At 38.7% G+C, this 16,597-nt stretch overlaps 1 protein-coding gene across 1 annotated transcript; it reads left to right on the top strand.

The window, feature by feature from the left end:
- Nucleotides 1-8,554: 8,554 nt before the first annotated feature.
- Nucleotides 8,555-15,633, top strand: LOC104443010. Its single transcript, XM_010056377.2, has 2 exons — nucleotides 8,555-10,651; nucleotides 15,391-15,633. Exons 1-2 carry the CDS (start codon nucleotides 8,555-8,557, stop codon nucleotides 15,631-15,633), a joined length of 2,340 nt encoding a protein of 779 aa, XP_010054679.2.
- The last annotated feature ends 964 nt before the right edge of the window (nucleotides 15,634-16,597 follow it).

The following is a 16,597-nucleotide window of genomic DNA, read 5'->3' as shown; positions in this document are numbered from 1 at the left end:
TTCCCTTCATCACACTCCCTATTTCTCTGCGCACAATTCTGAACTCGGACTTTCCATTTTTCATCAGCGTCTGCTATTCTTTTCGATAGAGTAGTGGCTGATCCAAGGCAGAAAGCCAGATCCTGAGCAAACAAAGCTGTGGCGTCGTCGTCGTCATGGTCCGGGTAAGAATCCACGTAGTGAGCTTGAGCAAAACAACTGCATCCCAATGCCGTTCTCTTCTTGTCTCCTGTAATTTGTATCGCTCGCTCTAGTTGGAAAAACTGGGGAAAGACTACGAGCCTTCGTTCACATCCATTCGGTTCGATTTATCGTGCCTGAGGGCCTGTGCTTAAGGCTCTCTGCGAGAACTACGGAGCTTTCCAGAAATGGGTGCAGACTGCCTTCGGATCGTAGCATAAAAGAGTCGGACAAGTAACTTCTCTGACCACAGATAGATAATCGGTGTGGACTACCTTCATAAGAAGCATCTGGTTGTATTGAAGGATGCAGCAGTGTAACAAGTAGAGTGTTGTGCATATTCACACCTCAAAAGACCAATCTTTCTGAAGGACGAGCCGTTTACTGCGGGAACCTTTGAGTTACTCGCAAATCCTGGCCAAATCAGCATAAGTCACTTGCCCTCTAGCAGGCTCTCTGATGACCTATGACTAAAATTGTTGATCGCGGTGCTATGATCGAATGGAAAGAGGATCCGAAACAATACCTCTGTTGAACTCGCAACTAAAGGATGACAACTTTTAGCGGCGGGATCCTCGGTCTAGTGGTTGTATTGCTTAGACAAAACTTGTTAGATTGACTTCTTTGTTTTTGATTGTTGTCGTTATTGATTATTAAGGGCTGTATTCCCGCAAGAAGTCGCTGCTGCTTTGCCGTGTGATGCTTACCAGATGAATGAGTTTCCTTTTTCCTTTTTCCTAGTTTTCTTCCTTGGGGAATCTACTACATCTGTCACCTAGACAAAGATGGTTCTGAGCTCCACCGGCTGGAAATCCTTCTGCAGAAACGTTCCAAGTTGAAAAGGAATGGGTTCCGCTTGCTAGTACTTTAAGTGAATCGATTTAATATTTTTCTTTTTCTCTAGAAATGGCTTGTTTGCAGATTATCAAATGCTGACCATCGTAATCAAAAGTGACCAAGCTGAAATGGCATTTTCGGGAGTAGAATTATCTCGGATGTAGAAAAATGAAAATAAAAACCAAGTAGTAACAACAAAAAGCCTTTGCTTGTTAGTGAGTATAATGTAAAATTTGTATTTAGTTGATTTTGTGATCGTATATAATTCATGCGGCACACTAAAGTTCCCAGTTCATAGAGTTTTCAGTATTCGCAGCCCTCAATATTTGACTTGTTTTCAGGTAGTTTTCTACGATGGTTTTCTGCTGTCCGAATCAAGAAGCAGTGAGCAATTTCAAAATAATGAACATGTATGACTGGGAATAAATCTCAAATTACTCCTAAAAGATACTACTCTTGCGTTTGTTGCACTATTTTCTACATTCTATTTATATAAACTACATTTTTTATTGGGAAGGTATCCTCACAGAAAGGAAAAAAAAGTGGGTGTTCAGAGGGTTAGGCCTATTGGGCCATGGCGGACCCGAGTGGCACTGGCCTGATATCCTTCCACTGCCGGGAGCGGGAGGTTTTCACTACCCGGTGAATCCAGCCTCACGCGGACCCCTCCGCTCTAGTACCCAAGCGGCCGAAGCCTTCGGTCCGCCCGCATGGATCGACTCTCGGCTTGGGATGGGCGAGCCAGAAGAGAGACACAGCAGGCCCGATGCGCAAGAACCGAACCCATGTCCCATCACATTCATGCTCCCACTCGGGTTACAATCCCCCGCAGCTACTCGGCAACCGGCACCGATGGGACTTCCACGCACGGGATTCCTCACATCGTTTCTCTTCATCACACCTCATGTCTCTCTCTAGGCACGATTCTGAAAATCGATTCCGAATTTTCTTCAATGTTCGCTATTCTTTAGACCGAGAAGCGGTCAATCCATGGCAGAAAGCCTGATCCCGAGTAAAATCATGAGTGATTTTATTGTCCAGTCTTAAAGTCTCTTGTCATGGATGTTAAGTCCGTGAGATGGTGTATATCTGCTTTCTTGGAAGGAAAGGCCATGAGCAACTCATCTCTTTCTTCTCCACGTGAAGCCATACTAAAAGAGAAGAAATCGGGTCCGAAGGGAAGACCATAAGATAGAATCCTTTGAACAATTTTTTTTAGTATTTCCTTCCAAAAATGGATTGTTCCTGGATTATAGTATATACACACAAATGAAAGGGGATTCTAGACATACTGATCTACACCATTAAAATGTAAATAGCCATTATGTAGAGCGACACCGGCTTTTATGTATAAATCAGTTGATTGGAGATACCTCTTAAAAATATAAATATGCACGGAAGTATGGTTTTGGTATTGATGATAGTTTTTTTATTAGTGATGTTGTGTGCAAGTGTATGATATAGTTTGTAGAGGATGGACAAGGGATGAGATAGGATAATTGAAGGACAAAAAACATGGGGAAAATAGTTTCATTAGTTGAACAAAATAATTTTACAATAGTTGAAAGAAGTATTGGTGGAGGAGCTTCATGATATGGAGTATTATCTCATGCTCTTCTCACTCTTTTACATTTGTTGTTCTACTATGCTATCCCCTCTTTCCTATTTATAGGGTGCTCTACCAACATTCTAGATTTATGTAGAATGTTGTCCACTTTGGCTTAATCTAGAGAGTTCTAGATTGTAGTTTATCCTCTCTTCTTCTAGAGAGATCTACACATGTGCTTCTACATTTTTCTCTTTCTTCCAAAAACATCATCTAGAGAATTCTAGAAGTTTAGCAACTCTAGAAAATTCTAGAAAATGGATCACCATTTCCAACAATACCAAAACAGAGATCAAACCCACAGAATTTGTGGTGCTTTTTCAATAAATGATGCAACTGACATTTGGTCGTTTTGTGAGTTTGTTTCCTGCAGACTTCCGTTCACAAAATTATAACCACTCGGTGAAGTTTTTAATATTTATACTCATTCTGCAGGTTTCAATTGAGTATGGATTGTGGGAGATGTTGAACCGGGAAGCCATCAGATTTCCTCCTAAAGATGGGGAATGGGGATTTGATATTTCTGAGCTACAAGCCATGCTACCAACGGGTACTGTGAATCATGCAGTAGAAAGAGTGTACAAACAGGTGAAATTTTTTGGACAAACAGTATGCTTTTGCCTGGAAATTATATAACTGGATGCTGATCCATCTACCAGCAATATAATCACGACTTTGCTCTGCATTAATGCAGATGCCACAATCGAAAGAGACGGTATTGGGCGCACGGGCAAGATATTGTTTCCCTAGCTCATAAATATCCTTTAGAAAACTTGCTGTTTGTCACGCATGGTAAGATTATGGTATCCATATGACTATGAAGCCAACATCTCCAGACCATCACTTCAAGCAAGCTCAGTTGAATTTTAAGTTCCTGAACTTTATTTCATCAGCTTTGTTTTAGAAAACAGGCATGCTTTTTAATTCCGCTTCATAGCATTATCTGCTCGGAGTGCTTCCAGTTGGATGGTTGAGACCCATTGATAGGTTATAACAGTGAAAATCTCTAAGTGATAGACCATATTGATCTTGGGAGATATTCAAGAAGCACAAAGATTGACCATCAGTTAAAGCACTTCAATGCAGCCTCCGAATTCCATGATATGCTTTTGCTCATTTGCTGAAATTTCCGAAAGTTGTGCTTCTGTGGAGGGGAAGGAGTTGGAGTGTCGATCTCAGCATCCTTGAAAGGTGCAACCGTGTACGAAGTAGAGTATTGTGCATATTTTAATCTTGAAAGACCAATCTTTCTGAAGGACAAGCCACTTTCTGCGGGAAAGTTTGAGTTGCTCACAAATCCCAGCCAAACTGGCATAAGTGACTTGCCCTCTGGCAGGCTCTCTGATGGTCTATGACTGAAATGGTCAATTGCCATGCCATGATTGAAGGGAAAGAGGATCCAAAACGATACCTCTTTTGAACCTGCAATTACAGGTTGAGAACTTTTGGTGGCACGATTCTCCGTTTTGTGGTTGTAATGATGAGACAAAACTCATTAGAATGACGTCTTTGTTTATGATTGTTGCTGGTATTGATTATTTTAAGACGACAAAAAGAGCTGTTTTTCCACAAGATGAATGAGCCTCCTTCATGTTTTGCTGGGTGTTGCCCATTAGATTAATGAGCCTCCTCCTCCTCCATTTTTCTTATGTACTTCCTTGTGAGTCTACTACAACAATGTCAACTTGATGTTTCTGAGCTACACCTGCTGAAAATTCTCCTGCAGAAACATTTCAAGTTGAAAGGAGCAGGATTGGCTTGCTAGTACTTTCAGAGAATCGATTAATTCTTTTTTCAATTGAAACGTATCGTTTGCAAATTATTAAATGCTGGCCATCGCAAGTAAAGTAATCTTTGCTGGAACATTTCCAGAGTAGAATTATCGAAGAAAACAGATATAGCAAGCCGGGAAAAAAAAAAAAACAGTAACACTGAAGTGTCCTGCTAATTATTGAGTGTAGTTTTGAATTTTGCATTTAGTTGATTGTATGATAAATGTAATTCATACAGCCTTCGCAATTAGCATCCGTTTTTTCTGCCTTATTTCTAGGTGGTTTTCTGAAATTGTTGTTTGACTCTTTGAGTAAGAAGCAGTTGTAAAGTGTATTGGTACATCATGCCATTCGTGTGATGGAACTTAAAAGCAAGAAAAGATGCTTTTTGAAACATGCAACGTGAAAATGACAACATACAACTTATCATATTGATATTATTTTCTCTAGGAATAATTCTTGAGTTATTCCCAAATGAAAGATGTTATTCTTGCGTTCGTTACACTATATTCTTTATTCTAGCTAAATCATCTTTATGGAAATAAATTTCAAATTATTCCTAAACGAAAGAATTTATTCTCTCGTTAGTCACACTATGTTCTTCATTCTTGTTCTTTTTGCCTTTTTTGTCTTTCAAATCAAACACAAAAGAAAAGGGGGGAAAAAAAGGTTGTGTCCACTCACAAAGGTAAAGAAGAATGAAAAAAAAAAAGGAGTAAAAAGTCATGGTATAGAGAATTCAGTCCGCCACTGGCGGACTGACTAACGCCAGGCCAGTATCCTTGCACTGCCGGGAGCGGCAAGTTTGCTTGGAGTGTAACCGGTTTGGTTTTGAGTTTTAGAAATTCCAAATCAAATCATTTTTGTGTGCATTAATTTTGAATCGAATTGCTATCCAAATTGAAGACACAATTCGGTTCAGTTTTTCAGTTTTCTTTTTTGTAATATTAGATAGAAATTTAATGAAAAAGAAAAGAGATTGTGTAAATTGTAATATTAAGAAGAGAAATGATTTTTAGTTCAGTTTGGTTAACTAAACCGAATCGAAACTATCCAAATTGGCAAAAACAAATTTATTATCCAAACTTAATGAAATTTTTGGTTTGCTTTTTGACACCTCTAATTTTGGAGGCTCTGTGAAGCTGGCCTTCCGCTAAGGCCTCCAATCTAGAAAGCACACGGTCCTGCGAGAATTGAACCCCCGTCCCTCCACATCGGGGCCCCATCTTAGGTTACAAACCTGTGCGACCCCGCTTGGCGAGCGACGTCAACAGCTATGCCTTTAATATAACTGTGGGTTACCCTGATATATACCCAATGTGGAACTTCTATGCACATTGCATTGTTCCCTTTGTCACACTTCATCTCTCTTCGCACAATACAGAACTCACTGAATTCCTTATTTTCTTGAATGTCCACTATTCTTTGGATCGAGAAGTGGCCAATCCAAAGCAGAAAACGAAATCCCAACTAAAATCATGGTCAAAAAGCACCGCAATAAATGGATCGACCATGTTCTTAAAGGCACTTATTTATCAATCAAAGTTCAAGAATTTGAATTGTCAATCAAAATGACAAGCGGATTATTGAAGAAATTAAAATCAAGGAATTGATAGCTCTTATAATATAATGATCTTTTTATTTGTTATTTCTATTGTTGTATTATTTTCTTATGAAGTGTAACACTTCGTAAAATCCTTATACAATGGATGTTATCCAAGAAATTGTACATTGAGATAAACAATCAAACACATCTGTTCTTTTTATTATATCGGAACAAGATTCATGAGTTCAAATCTTTTTAGGTCTCTATTTACATCCCTAATTATGTTTATATGCCTAAGGCTTAGGACAAAGTCTAGTTTACGTGTGATTGAGAGTTTTAGAGTAAATAAATATTATATCACGTCTTCATTTACGGTTTAAGTTTTGAGAGGAGTTGATAGCAGTATCATAAAATATAATAGAATGATATTGAAGAAAACCATTACAATAATTTAATTTAATTTAATAGTTTAAAAGTAGAGATAATAAATGCATCTTAATTATATTTCCCCTAGTAAATGAATACGAAAAAGCAAGAAGACAAACGGGAGAAATTGATGTAAATCCTCCAAAAATCATGTAAAAATATAAGAATTTTGAAAAATAAAAATAAAAAACAAAACAAAACAGGTTACCAAGAAGAGATCGCTATTCATTATGCCTGTGGAAAAAAAATCTCAAATTATTCCCAAAAAGTTAAAGATAGTATTCTTGCCCGCGTTAGTCACGCTATATTCTTCGTTTTAGTTCTTTTTGACTTTCATCACATGGTCATGAATCAATTCTCAGCTTGGCACGGGCGGTCTAAGTGAACTTGACCTGCAAGGATTGCACCCATGTCCCATCAAGGATGCCCCCACCTGGGCTACAAGCCTCCGCATCCACGCTCGGCTGCCGGTGTTAATAAATGTGCCTCCTATAAAGTGTGTATTGATGTGATAAAGGCCTAATGTGGGATTCCTATGCACAGGATTGCCTGCGTTGTTCCCCTTCGTCACACTTCATATATCTCTGTGCATGATTCAAAAATCAATGGATATTTTCTTTAATATTCACTATTTTTTGGATTGAGAAGCAGCCAATCCATGGTAGAAAGTGAAGTTCCACGTAAAATCATGATCAAAAAGCACCATTCTTAAAGGCACTGATTTAATCAATCAAGGGAGAAGAATAAGGATAATCAAGATCACAAATAGATTTTCGAAGATACCAAAATTAAGGGATTGACAACTCTTGTGATATAATGATCTTTTCATTTAATATATCTATTGTTGTATTGTTTTCTTGTGAAGTGTAATAATAGTAGTGGGTAGCGTCTCCACAAATTGTGCATTGAGATCAATATTCAAACACCATTATTCTTTTATATTGAGAGTATGAGTCTTGAGTTCAAATCTTTCAAGATCCTTATTTACCTCCCAATTACATTTCTATGCTTTAGGTTTAATAATTTTTAATTTTAAAATAGTTAACAGTGGTCTAACAAAATCTCATAATAGAATGATGTCGAAAAAAATCAATACAATAATTCAATTTAATAACTTCAAAGTAGAGATAGTGCATACCTTTTCATTGCAAGGAGAGAAATGGGAGAAGAGATTGTTGTAAATCCTATAAAAATCATGGAGAAATATAAGAGTTTTGAAAAAAAAAAAAAAAGTCAACAAGAAAATATTGCAAGAGAAAAGAGAGAGCGGGAGTAGAAAACCTGAAACTGGGCCAGATGCCTCGCTGGCACTTTCGTCAGTCTTTTAATAACCAAGATAAGATAAGTGTGCTTTCTTTTTTAACTTTTTTTTGTGAAATGTCTTCTCGAACAAAGAATTGGGCAATATTGTGGATGGAACTTCTTTTTTTAGGGTCGATACTGTTAAAAATCGTAAACTGATAGCCTATCATAAATTTTAACCAAAATTAATTTTCCTTTCATTAAAAATAACTCAAATTGATACACATAACATATTTATCCTAAAATAATTTTCATATAACGAAAAATCTCAAATCAGTACCATTGACTATAATCTATCCCCACTAACATTTTAGGATTTAAGATGTAAGTTAAATTTGAGTGAGAGGTACAATTTGATAAATTGTGTGCGATAAAAATTAATTTGGTATAAAAATGTTATGAGTTTAAGATCTTTTGTAAGAGAAAAATTAGTTTTGAATAAATATATTATGGATACCAATTTAAGATTTTTAACAATATTAAATTTTTTCATTGATATTTTAATTATGGGCGCAAGTAATTTTCGTGGCCCTAAAGGACGGAGGGAAAGGCAAATTCCCTATGCGGGCGGCAATTACAAGTCCTTTGGTGGAATCAAAATTAATGCCTGGACCCGGTCCGTGCATCAGCAGAGGTGACGTCAATAAATACAGGTTTCCCCTTTCACCTCCGCACAGAGGAAACGAACTCTCGAAGCTTTTAAACTTCTTGGCTCTCTTACACTCACCAAGAACACAATCTGCCTTTATTCTTATAGGGAGAGGGAGAGGGAGAGAGAGAGAGAAAGAGAGACATGAGGGACTTGCAGGGAAGCCGAATGGTGGCGGTGAGCCAAACCATCGCCGAGGCCAGCGGGGTTCTGAAGAGGCTCCAAACCCGGCGGGCATGCTCGCGCAGATAGAGCTCTACGTGGTCTCAGTCGCCTTCCTGCTTCTCTTCCTCGTGGCGTTCGGCTCATTGAGGCGTCGGACCAACAATTCGATGCTCAATGTCGTGTTGTGGGCGGCGTACACTCTCTCGGGCCACTTGATAACGTACACGCTCGGGCTAATGCACGAATACCCGTTCCGCAGCCCACTGTTCCCGCTGTGGGCAACTTTCTTGATGATCTTTCTTGGAAGCTCAAACTCTTTCTCTGCATATAGTCTTGAGGACAACGAGCAGTGGAAGAAATATGCTTGGCAACACTTAGTCATGTTCATAGGGTTACTAACATTGTGGACACTCTATCTGACCACCTTGTCGTCAAGGCTGGCGGTTTTCCTGCTCCATTTCGTCCTCCTAGTGCTTAAGACCACAGAGAGAGGACTATCGCTCATGTCGGTGAGCGCGTTTGGCCGGCACCGAATGACAAAATGGGTCGCAGATTATATAAGCTCCAAGCATCGTTGCCTGGATTCCTCCAAAGTTGATCCCATCACTATGAAAGGATATAAATATGTGGTGAAAGTGCATCGGACCATACTCGAGAAAGTCTTTGGCGAAGTCGCAGCACCAAAGGCAAATTCCAAAACGATTTCAGGAGAAGGCGACGAGAAGGAAGTCATCACCATAGAAAAGGTGTGGGAGTGCAAAGGGTGGCTTTTGAGATCAAACGGGGGAGACAGGGATTGCAGGGTCAAGGATATCTGTCTCTCTTATTCGCTCTACCTGCTTCTCCGTTTGAAATTTTCACACTACTCGTTGCCGGACGAAGCTTATCAGAAGGCATGGCGCTTGATTCGAGAAGGAATTCTTCAGGAAAAATATGGGTATAAGCGAGCATTTCGAGTCGCCGAAGTCGAGCTTGCCTTCCTTCACGATTTTTTCTACACCAATTACCCCATCATTTTCCAAGCGCGCCTTTGGCAGCTGAAAGTGGTGGAGCTTTTGTATTTGATCACTGGCACCATGCTAACAGTTGTATTCCTGATGCCCAAGGCCAAAGAGCCCCACCATGTTGTTGTCCCATTGGTGACATCCAATGGATTGAGCATCGACGTTCTTGTTACTGCGGTCGTTCTCATGGTATTCATATGTGTTGCGCTCGTTCAGCTCTTTCTGATGGCTATCTCCGATTGGGCGAAAGTTACATGGCTTTGCAACTACGTGGAAAAGCCGTCGTGGCATGACTGCAGGCCCATCGAGAAGCTGATAGGATTAATATGCCGGGTAAATTTGAAGCCTTGGGAAAGGAAACTTCGCCAATACTCTTTTCTCGAATCGTACAATTACGTCCCTTCCAGATTGCTCTACAATTTCTGCACAATCAATTTCATCGATGTCGTTAGGAGAGGTCAAAAACAAGGCGCTCCCGTTAGATTGTCAGATGAAGTGAAGGAGGCCGTGTTTGATTCTCTGAAGAACTGGGATGGGAAATTGGAGAATGGACAAGCTTCTTTGAGACTAAACGGATTGACTAAGCTCTCTTGGGCGTGTAGGCTCAAAACACAAACTGAAGTTATAATGGTTTGGCATATAGCTACGAGCTTTCTTGAGCACGAGGTTAAGGTTTCAGGTAGAAACTTCCTTGTAGCAACTAGCTTGTCCAAATATCTTGCCTATTTGGTGGCATTTGCCCCGAGATTGTTACCTGATCACCTTTACGACGCGGAGAACCAATTCGACCAAGTCATCCTTGACGCGCGGCAGGTGCTTGACGAGTGCAAGACAGATCAAAATAGAATCAACAAACTAAAGGATATCGCGAAAAAACGAGAAAAAACGGTTATGAATCGGGGCGCGCGGTTGGGGGTTCAATTGCTGAAAGAGGACACACAGCGCATTTGGAAGATCCTGGCTGAGTTTTGGGCCGAACTAATGTTGTATGTGGCGCCATCGGACAAAGCAAAAGCGCACGTCAAGCACTTGACAAAGGGAGGGGAGTTTGTGACTCTCTTGTGGGCTTTGGTCTCTCATGCCGGTATAGAGCGAGGGCCTCGTAAGCCGCAAACTCTCAAGCGAAGCCAAAGCTGGACCATTAATATTAGCGATGCAAATATGGTATAGCTAGGGGAGCTCATTCTTGGCAGCTACTTAAGTGTACTTTCGACCTACACAACATTTCTTCGTTCACTTGCATTCAGGAAGATTTATGGAGCAGATGGAAAACAATTCGAACGCAGGATTACATCTTGTGTAGCTGGCTTTGTTGTTTTCCTGCAGTTAATTTTAGATAACTATCTTGCAATGTCATATTGAATGGTTCTAGAGAGCAGTTTGAATCTGGTCAGGAGGATGCAGGTACTTTATGGAATTCAGGTGATATGGCTTGCCAATATTTCATGGAGTGATATATCAATATATTTTTATTGTATATCTTAATTCCCTAGCTTGTCAGCCACTTTTTCTTTTTCCTTTCAACTATGGTGTTTAGGGTTGAAAAAAATAGGTGTTGCATGCCCTGTTCTTCTTTGTGAACTTAAGTTCTTCAATGTGCTAAGGGAGAGAGAACGGTAACGAAAAACTTCCACTTCAACATCAAGGAAAAAAGAAATCTTGACTTCTGGGTGTGATAGTTGGCTCTCTCTTTAGGTTAAGCAAAACGAGACTCCTAGTGAATGGTGAATACCAGTCACAGAAAAGAAAAATTATTATGTAGACAACAGCCTATGTGAGTCAAGCTAGCCACTTTAGAACTACTCGAGTTCAACTCACAAATATTATTTGCATTCAGCTCGATTCTTTTCGATTCAAGTCAAGTTCTAAACCTAGAAAAAGAAGAAGAAGAAGGAAGAGCAACTAATGCAAGAGCTAGGTAAGTAAGCAAGAAGGAAAGGCTGGAAAAGGGGAGGCAAGGGGCTCTCCATGTCTAGAAAGACTATGTCCAAGATCTTGTAATCTAAGTCTTCCTTTTTCTAGTCGACTTGAATTAGCCTATGCTTTCAACCAGGTAGTCATTCCCTCGTTCCTCCAATCTTTCCAATTTTACTTGAATATTAAGTCGCGGCCATGTCTACCCCAACTAAAAAGAGGAAGAGTCACTAAGACGAGCTAGGTAAGCAAGCAAGAAGGAGAGGCTAGAAAAGGCAAGGCAAGGGGCTCTCCATCTCTAGGAATATTGTGTCCAAGATATTATAATCTAAGCCTTCCTTCTTCTGGTTAGCTTGAATTAGCCTGTGCTTTCAACAAAGTAGTCATTTCCTCCTTCCTTTAGTCTTTTCAATGGTACATGATTTTTAAGTCGAGGCCATGTCTACCCCAAAAGAAAAGAATGAGAGTCACTAAGACAAGAGCTAAGTAAGCAAGTAAGAAGAAGAGGCAATAAAAGGCAAGGCAAGGGCTCTCCATCTCGGGAAGATTGTGTCTACTATCTAGGATCTTGTCATCTAGGCCTTCCTTCTTCTGGTTGGCTCGAATTAGCTTGTGCTTTCAACCACATAGCCATTTGTCCATTCCTTTAATCTTTTCGGATAGTATTTGAATCTTAAGTCATGACCTTCTTCCCTGCCCCCTCCCCCGGGAAAAAAAAAAAAAACCTTCTTCTCTCCCCCTCAGGAAAAAAAAAAAAAAAAAACCTAGTGTAGAGATCGATTCCACCTTTCCCCCAAATTTTATCAATTCCTCAAGCGCTTGCTCATCTATCTTCATTCCAAAGGCGAACATCTCCATCAAGGGACTATAACTGCTATAGTTAATAGCTCGAATACTTAATCAAGTCAAACTCAAGCTTGAGTAATGGTATTCTATTTATTTTAATTACTTGCATACATTTATGATATATAAAATTACTAGTTTTTTGTTATAATGTATTTTCAAAATTTGTGCTAGAGCATGACCTTGAATTCGCTTTGACTAATATTTATTGGTTAATCGAGTCAAGCTCAAACTTGTTGAGAACCCATTTGAGTCGAACACAAGCTTGAAAGATCAAAGCTTAATCAAGCTCTAGTTGAATATTTCAGGCCTTGCATATCCATGTTGATTTGAGCTCTAGACCTATGTTCGCTCGACTCGGTTTCTCCCGTATCGTAGAGTATGGCTCAATTTATCCCTACCTCTTATAAAAAAAAATGAATTTCCCTTCTGAAGAAAAATCATAATTATTGCATTTGTGAGATTTCAATTTTCAAAAGTTGCAATAAAAAAAATGGTTAATACCACAAAAAACCCCTAAACTAGTAAACCTTTTATAAATTTAGCCCAAACTAATATTTTAGCTGCCAAAAAAATTAAAAGTGTACATTTATGACAAATTTATCCTCTGTTGATTTTTATTATATTTTACTGTTAAATTACTAAGTCAGATGACACATGACAGTTTACAGCTATATCAATTTGAGGTTTTACCCCTCTGTTTGTCACATGTGTACAAGTTTATAATTTTTCATGATATTAATCCAATTTAATAGTAACTAACAAAGGATCAAGTTGTTATAAATGAATCGGTTTGGGGTTTTTAAAGGTCAAAAACTTAGTTTAAGATAAAATTGTCACAAATTTATCAGTTTTTGGTCTTTTGTGATCCAAAAATTAGTTTGGGGTAATTTTTCTACAAATGTACCATTTTAATGTTTTTTTTTGTGGTATTAACCCTAAAAAATAATAGTAAATTCACTACAAAACTTGTCTCATATACTAAGTCAATAATTTGCATGAAATAATGAGACCCACATTGAGACTCATACTACAATGTTAACTACATTGTGTTTGCAATACATGCATGACGTGAACAGTATGTTCCACTACGGTGAAAGCCGCCTTTGTACAGTGCCACCACCACTATAATGCTGCTATAGTGCATTCCAAAGGGATAATTAACAAACAAAAAAAAATGTAATAAACCTATAATACGTAAGGGTGAGAATGTTCTAGGGTAAATTCAAGAAGTGGAAAATAGCACCTGTGGGAACCTATATAATTTCAAGTTTTAGGGAGAGATGGTCCTGTCGTGGTTTCTAGTTTCTATGGGAACCGAACCTAGACCCAAAACTAGGAAGGGAACTGAAACCAGGAGCCTTAATAATAGTTTTAAGTTTAAAATTACTATTAACTAAACTAAAATAATTATTAGAATGCCTCATCACATATATTAATTGTGCTTCAACTGGTAAACTCTTTTTCGTCGATCATAATCTTCACATTAAGACGATCCATATCTAAGTGATTAACTACAATTGTTGTTTTTTTTTTCAAGTAGTTAGAATTTGAAACAACTTTTCGTAGATGATTGAAAATTGAAGTTCTATAATTCAAGTTTCATGTTACGTGTTTTGAACTTATTATTGTATATTTTATAGATTGTTCCTATTGACCAAATGAGAATATTTCATTTTTGTTGTTGTGTTTATTTTCATTTTGGTTAATTTAAAAAAAATAAAAAAATAAAAAGAGGAACCTTTGACAATGCAAGTTCCAGGTTCAAAAAATGAGGAACTTGAATCGGCGAGTAAACTCCAAATTATGGGTGAAACCTATAAGGAATCTAAAACTGCTCACTCCTAAGAGTACGAATGCCAATTCAATCATAAATTTTTCAATTTTGCTATTAAGTCATAAATCTTTTAACAATTTGGTGATATAGTCCTTTAGGCCAATTATGATAGGCAATAGATAATGTTAATGCTGATCGTATAATGTGGGATGGTTGGCGCTAACAAGGATAGTATTTACTTTTTTTAATTTTCTAAGTTTTTGTATTTTTTTCTTTTCTTTTTTCTTCTTCTTTCTTTCTTTTCCCTATTTTTTCCTCCTAAGACCAAGATATTCTGCAACAACATCACCGCAAATTGACAATGAGATAGATCGTATTTCCCATGGTCCATAATCTTATGTTGTTGGTAGAATCATGTATGCTATAATTTCATTGATCTGTACTTGTCCTGATTTTGCGCATGCTATTAATGTTGTGAGTCGCTATAATGCAAACCCTAGAAAACAGCATTTGGGAGGGTTGTTGATAACTTCATTCGTAGTAATGAGCGAATAAGAGTGAGTAGGAATGCTAACTTTTCCCAAGTTTCCTTATCATATTCACAAGTATAAATTTGATTGAATTCATTTGCATCTAAAGCATAATATAGCAAATTCATAGCCTTAGCATTCAATGGGACTTGCTTAGTATCATTTGTATTCCACTCTTCTTCACATTTTGGCATTGAAGCTCTTCGGTCAATATAGCAAGGAAGATTTGGAATTACCCCATCTACATTCTTAGTTGGTCCATGCGGACCATTCCTATTAACATGGCACAAATCATTATCTTGAGATTTGAGACCGGATTGAGTGTAGAGAAGGAGACAACACGAGTGAGAACTAAAATTGATAGGTTGTTTGCCACTTGTAAAAAGTCACCTAAGAGATAAAATGGGGTAAGTACACTATTAGTGCCAAAAGTTGTATGGCGCTCACTTTAGTGCCAAAAGTTTCCGTCAGATCACTTAAGTACCAAATCGGAGAAAAAACAAGCACTTTGGTGCCACTAGTGAGAGATTCCGGCTAAAATGATTATGTGGCTTTTATATTTAAAAAAAATGACATGACTTTTAAACGATGTCGTTTTCTGTCCTCCTTAAGAAAATGACATTGTTTTGCCATCATATGTGGATGGCCTCACAAAAACGACACCGCACAACTCATATGGGGATTGAAATTAGAGTTTTTTTGTCCGATCCTTGCCCAACCTAGCTTGCTTGGTCACCGTCACTCGGCCACCATCGCTCAGCCTCCATCATAGTTGCTCGACTAGGTGAGCGAGGAGAGGCTGAGATTGTTTCTCAGGCAAGAAGTGATGGGAAGAATAGGAGGCGAGGGTAGAGGAGGAGGAGGAAGAAGGGGAGTCGAAGGTGGAGAGAGCGAAGACGAGGAGGGCAAGGGAAACAAGGAGGGCACAAATGGAGATGGTGGATTGGGCTCTGCTCAGGGAGCAACTGAAGTGGGTCCTTCTGAAAGGGGAAAGAGAAGGAGGAGGAGAGGAGGAGGAGGACAAGAGCTTGGGCTTGTTGACAATGTCGCACGAACCAGAAGCGGAGTTGTGCCGGTGCTAGTGCCGGTGCCGGTGCTGGTGCTGGTGCCGATGCCAGTGCTGGTGCTAGTATTATTCTTTAGGGAAGAAGACGATGGGGAAGCCCATGCCATGCCTTCTCTCTCTCTCTCTCTCTCTCTCTCTCTCTCTCTCTCTCTCTCTCTCTCTCTCTCTCAATTTGGGGATTTAGGAAAGACGCCAAACAACATCATTTTGTTGTTTAGATGCTCACTGTACTCTCCAGCGAGCCACATTAGTTTCAAAAATTAATAAAAAAAAGTGCCACGTCGGATTTTCGGTCAATCAGATTGGCATTCACACTAAATGATCGTTTTTCAAACTTGTTGGAACTTAAGTGATCCAAAATAAAATTTTAGTACTAAAGTGAGCGCCGTACACAACTTTTGACACTAATAATGTACTTATCCCGAGATAAAAGTAAAACGAGAAATCCTTCTTGTGCTCAAGCCAAGGGCTAAATGAATTATCGCTTAAAACAAGTCTACCTTCTTATTCATCATAGCATGCTTATATAGATGAGCTTGGAACAACCCTCCAAGCAATAAGTGATTAGTAAGACCCTAAAAAGACAAAAGGACTCATAGAGAAGACAAACTAGAAAACAACAACAATTAAATAGGGAATCTAAAAACTTTAAACAATATTTACTCGACCTTGAAAATATAAGAAATAAATGTTGTTTGGTGCATATATCCAAGATTTGCTCGTTCCAATGTTACTAAGTTAATGGCCTTCAAAGAATGTAAACAGCCTTCACATACAAAGTGATCGAAGTAGACTTGGAACTAACATTTTGCCTAATCGATCGATTCCCTTATAGAATCAATAACTTCTAGGAATGTTTTGGCATCAAATGCTTTTGCTACATGTAAACTTGTCTTGGAGTTTTCATTGTCTTCATCTTTGTGGTAAGGAGAAAGATTGGCTACATTGAACGTTGCCGAAACAGCATACTCATCAAGGAG

The sequence above is a fragment of the Eucalyptus grandis genome, chromosome 4 (assembly GCF_016545825.1).
Source record: "Eucalyptus grandis isolate ANBG69807.140 chromosome 4, ASM1654582v1, whole genome shotgun sequence".
In the NCBI taxonomy this organism is placed as follows: domain Eukaryota; kingdom Viridiplantae; phylum Streptophyta; class Magnoliopsida; order Myrtales; family Myrtaceae; genus Eucalyptus; species Eucalyptus grandis.
This window is presented reverse-complemented; position numbering and strand designations above follow the sequence as displayed.

What these genes read in the sequence shown, in the direction of transcription:
- LOC104443010 (XM_010056377.2), top strand. Translation starts at nt 8,555, where the DNA reads ATGCTCGCGCAGATAGAGCTCTACGTGGTCTCAGTCGCCTTCCTGCTT. An exon ending in ATATTAGCGATGCAAATATG is followed by an intron (nt 10,652 to 15,390) that starts GTATAGCTAGGG and finishes TGGGAAGAATAG; the next exon opens with GAGGCGAGGGTAGAGGAGGA.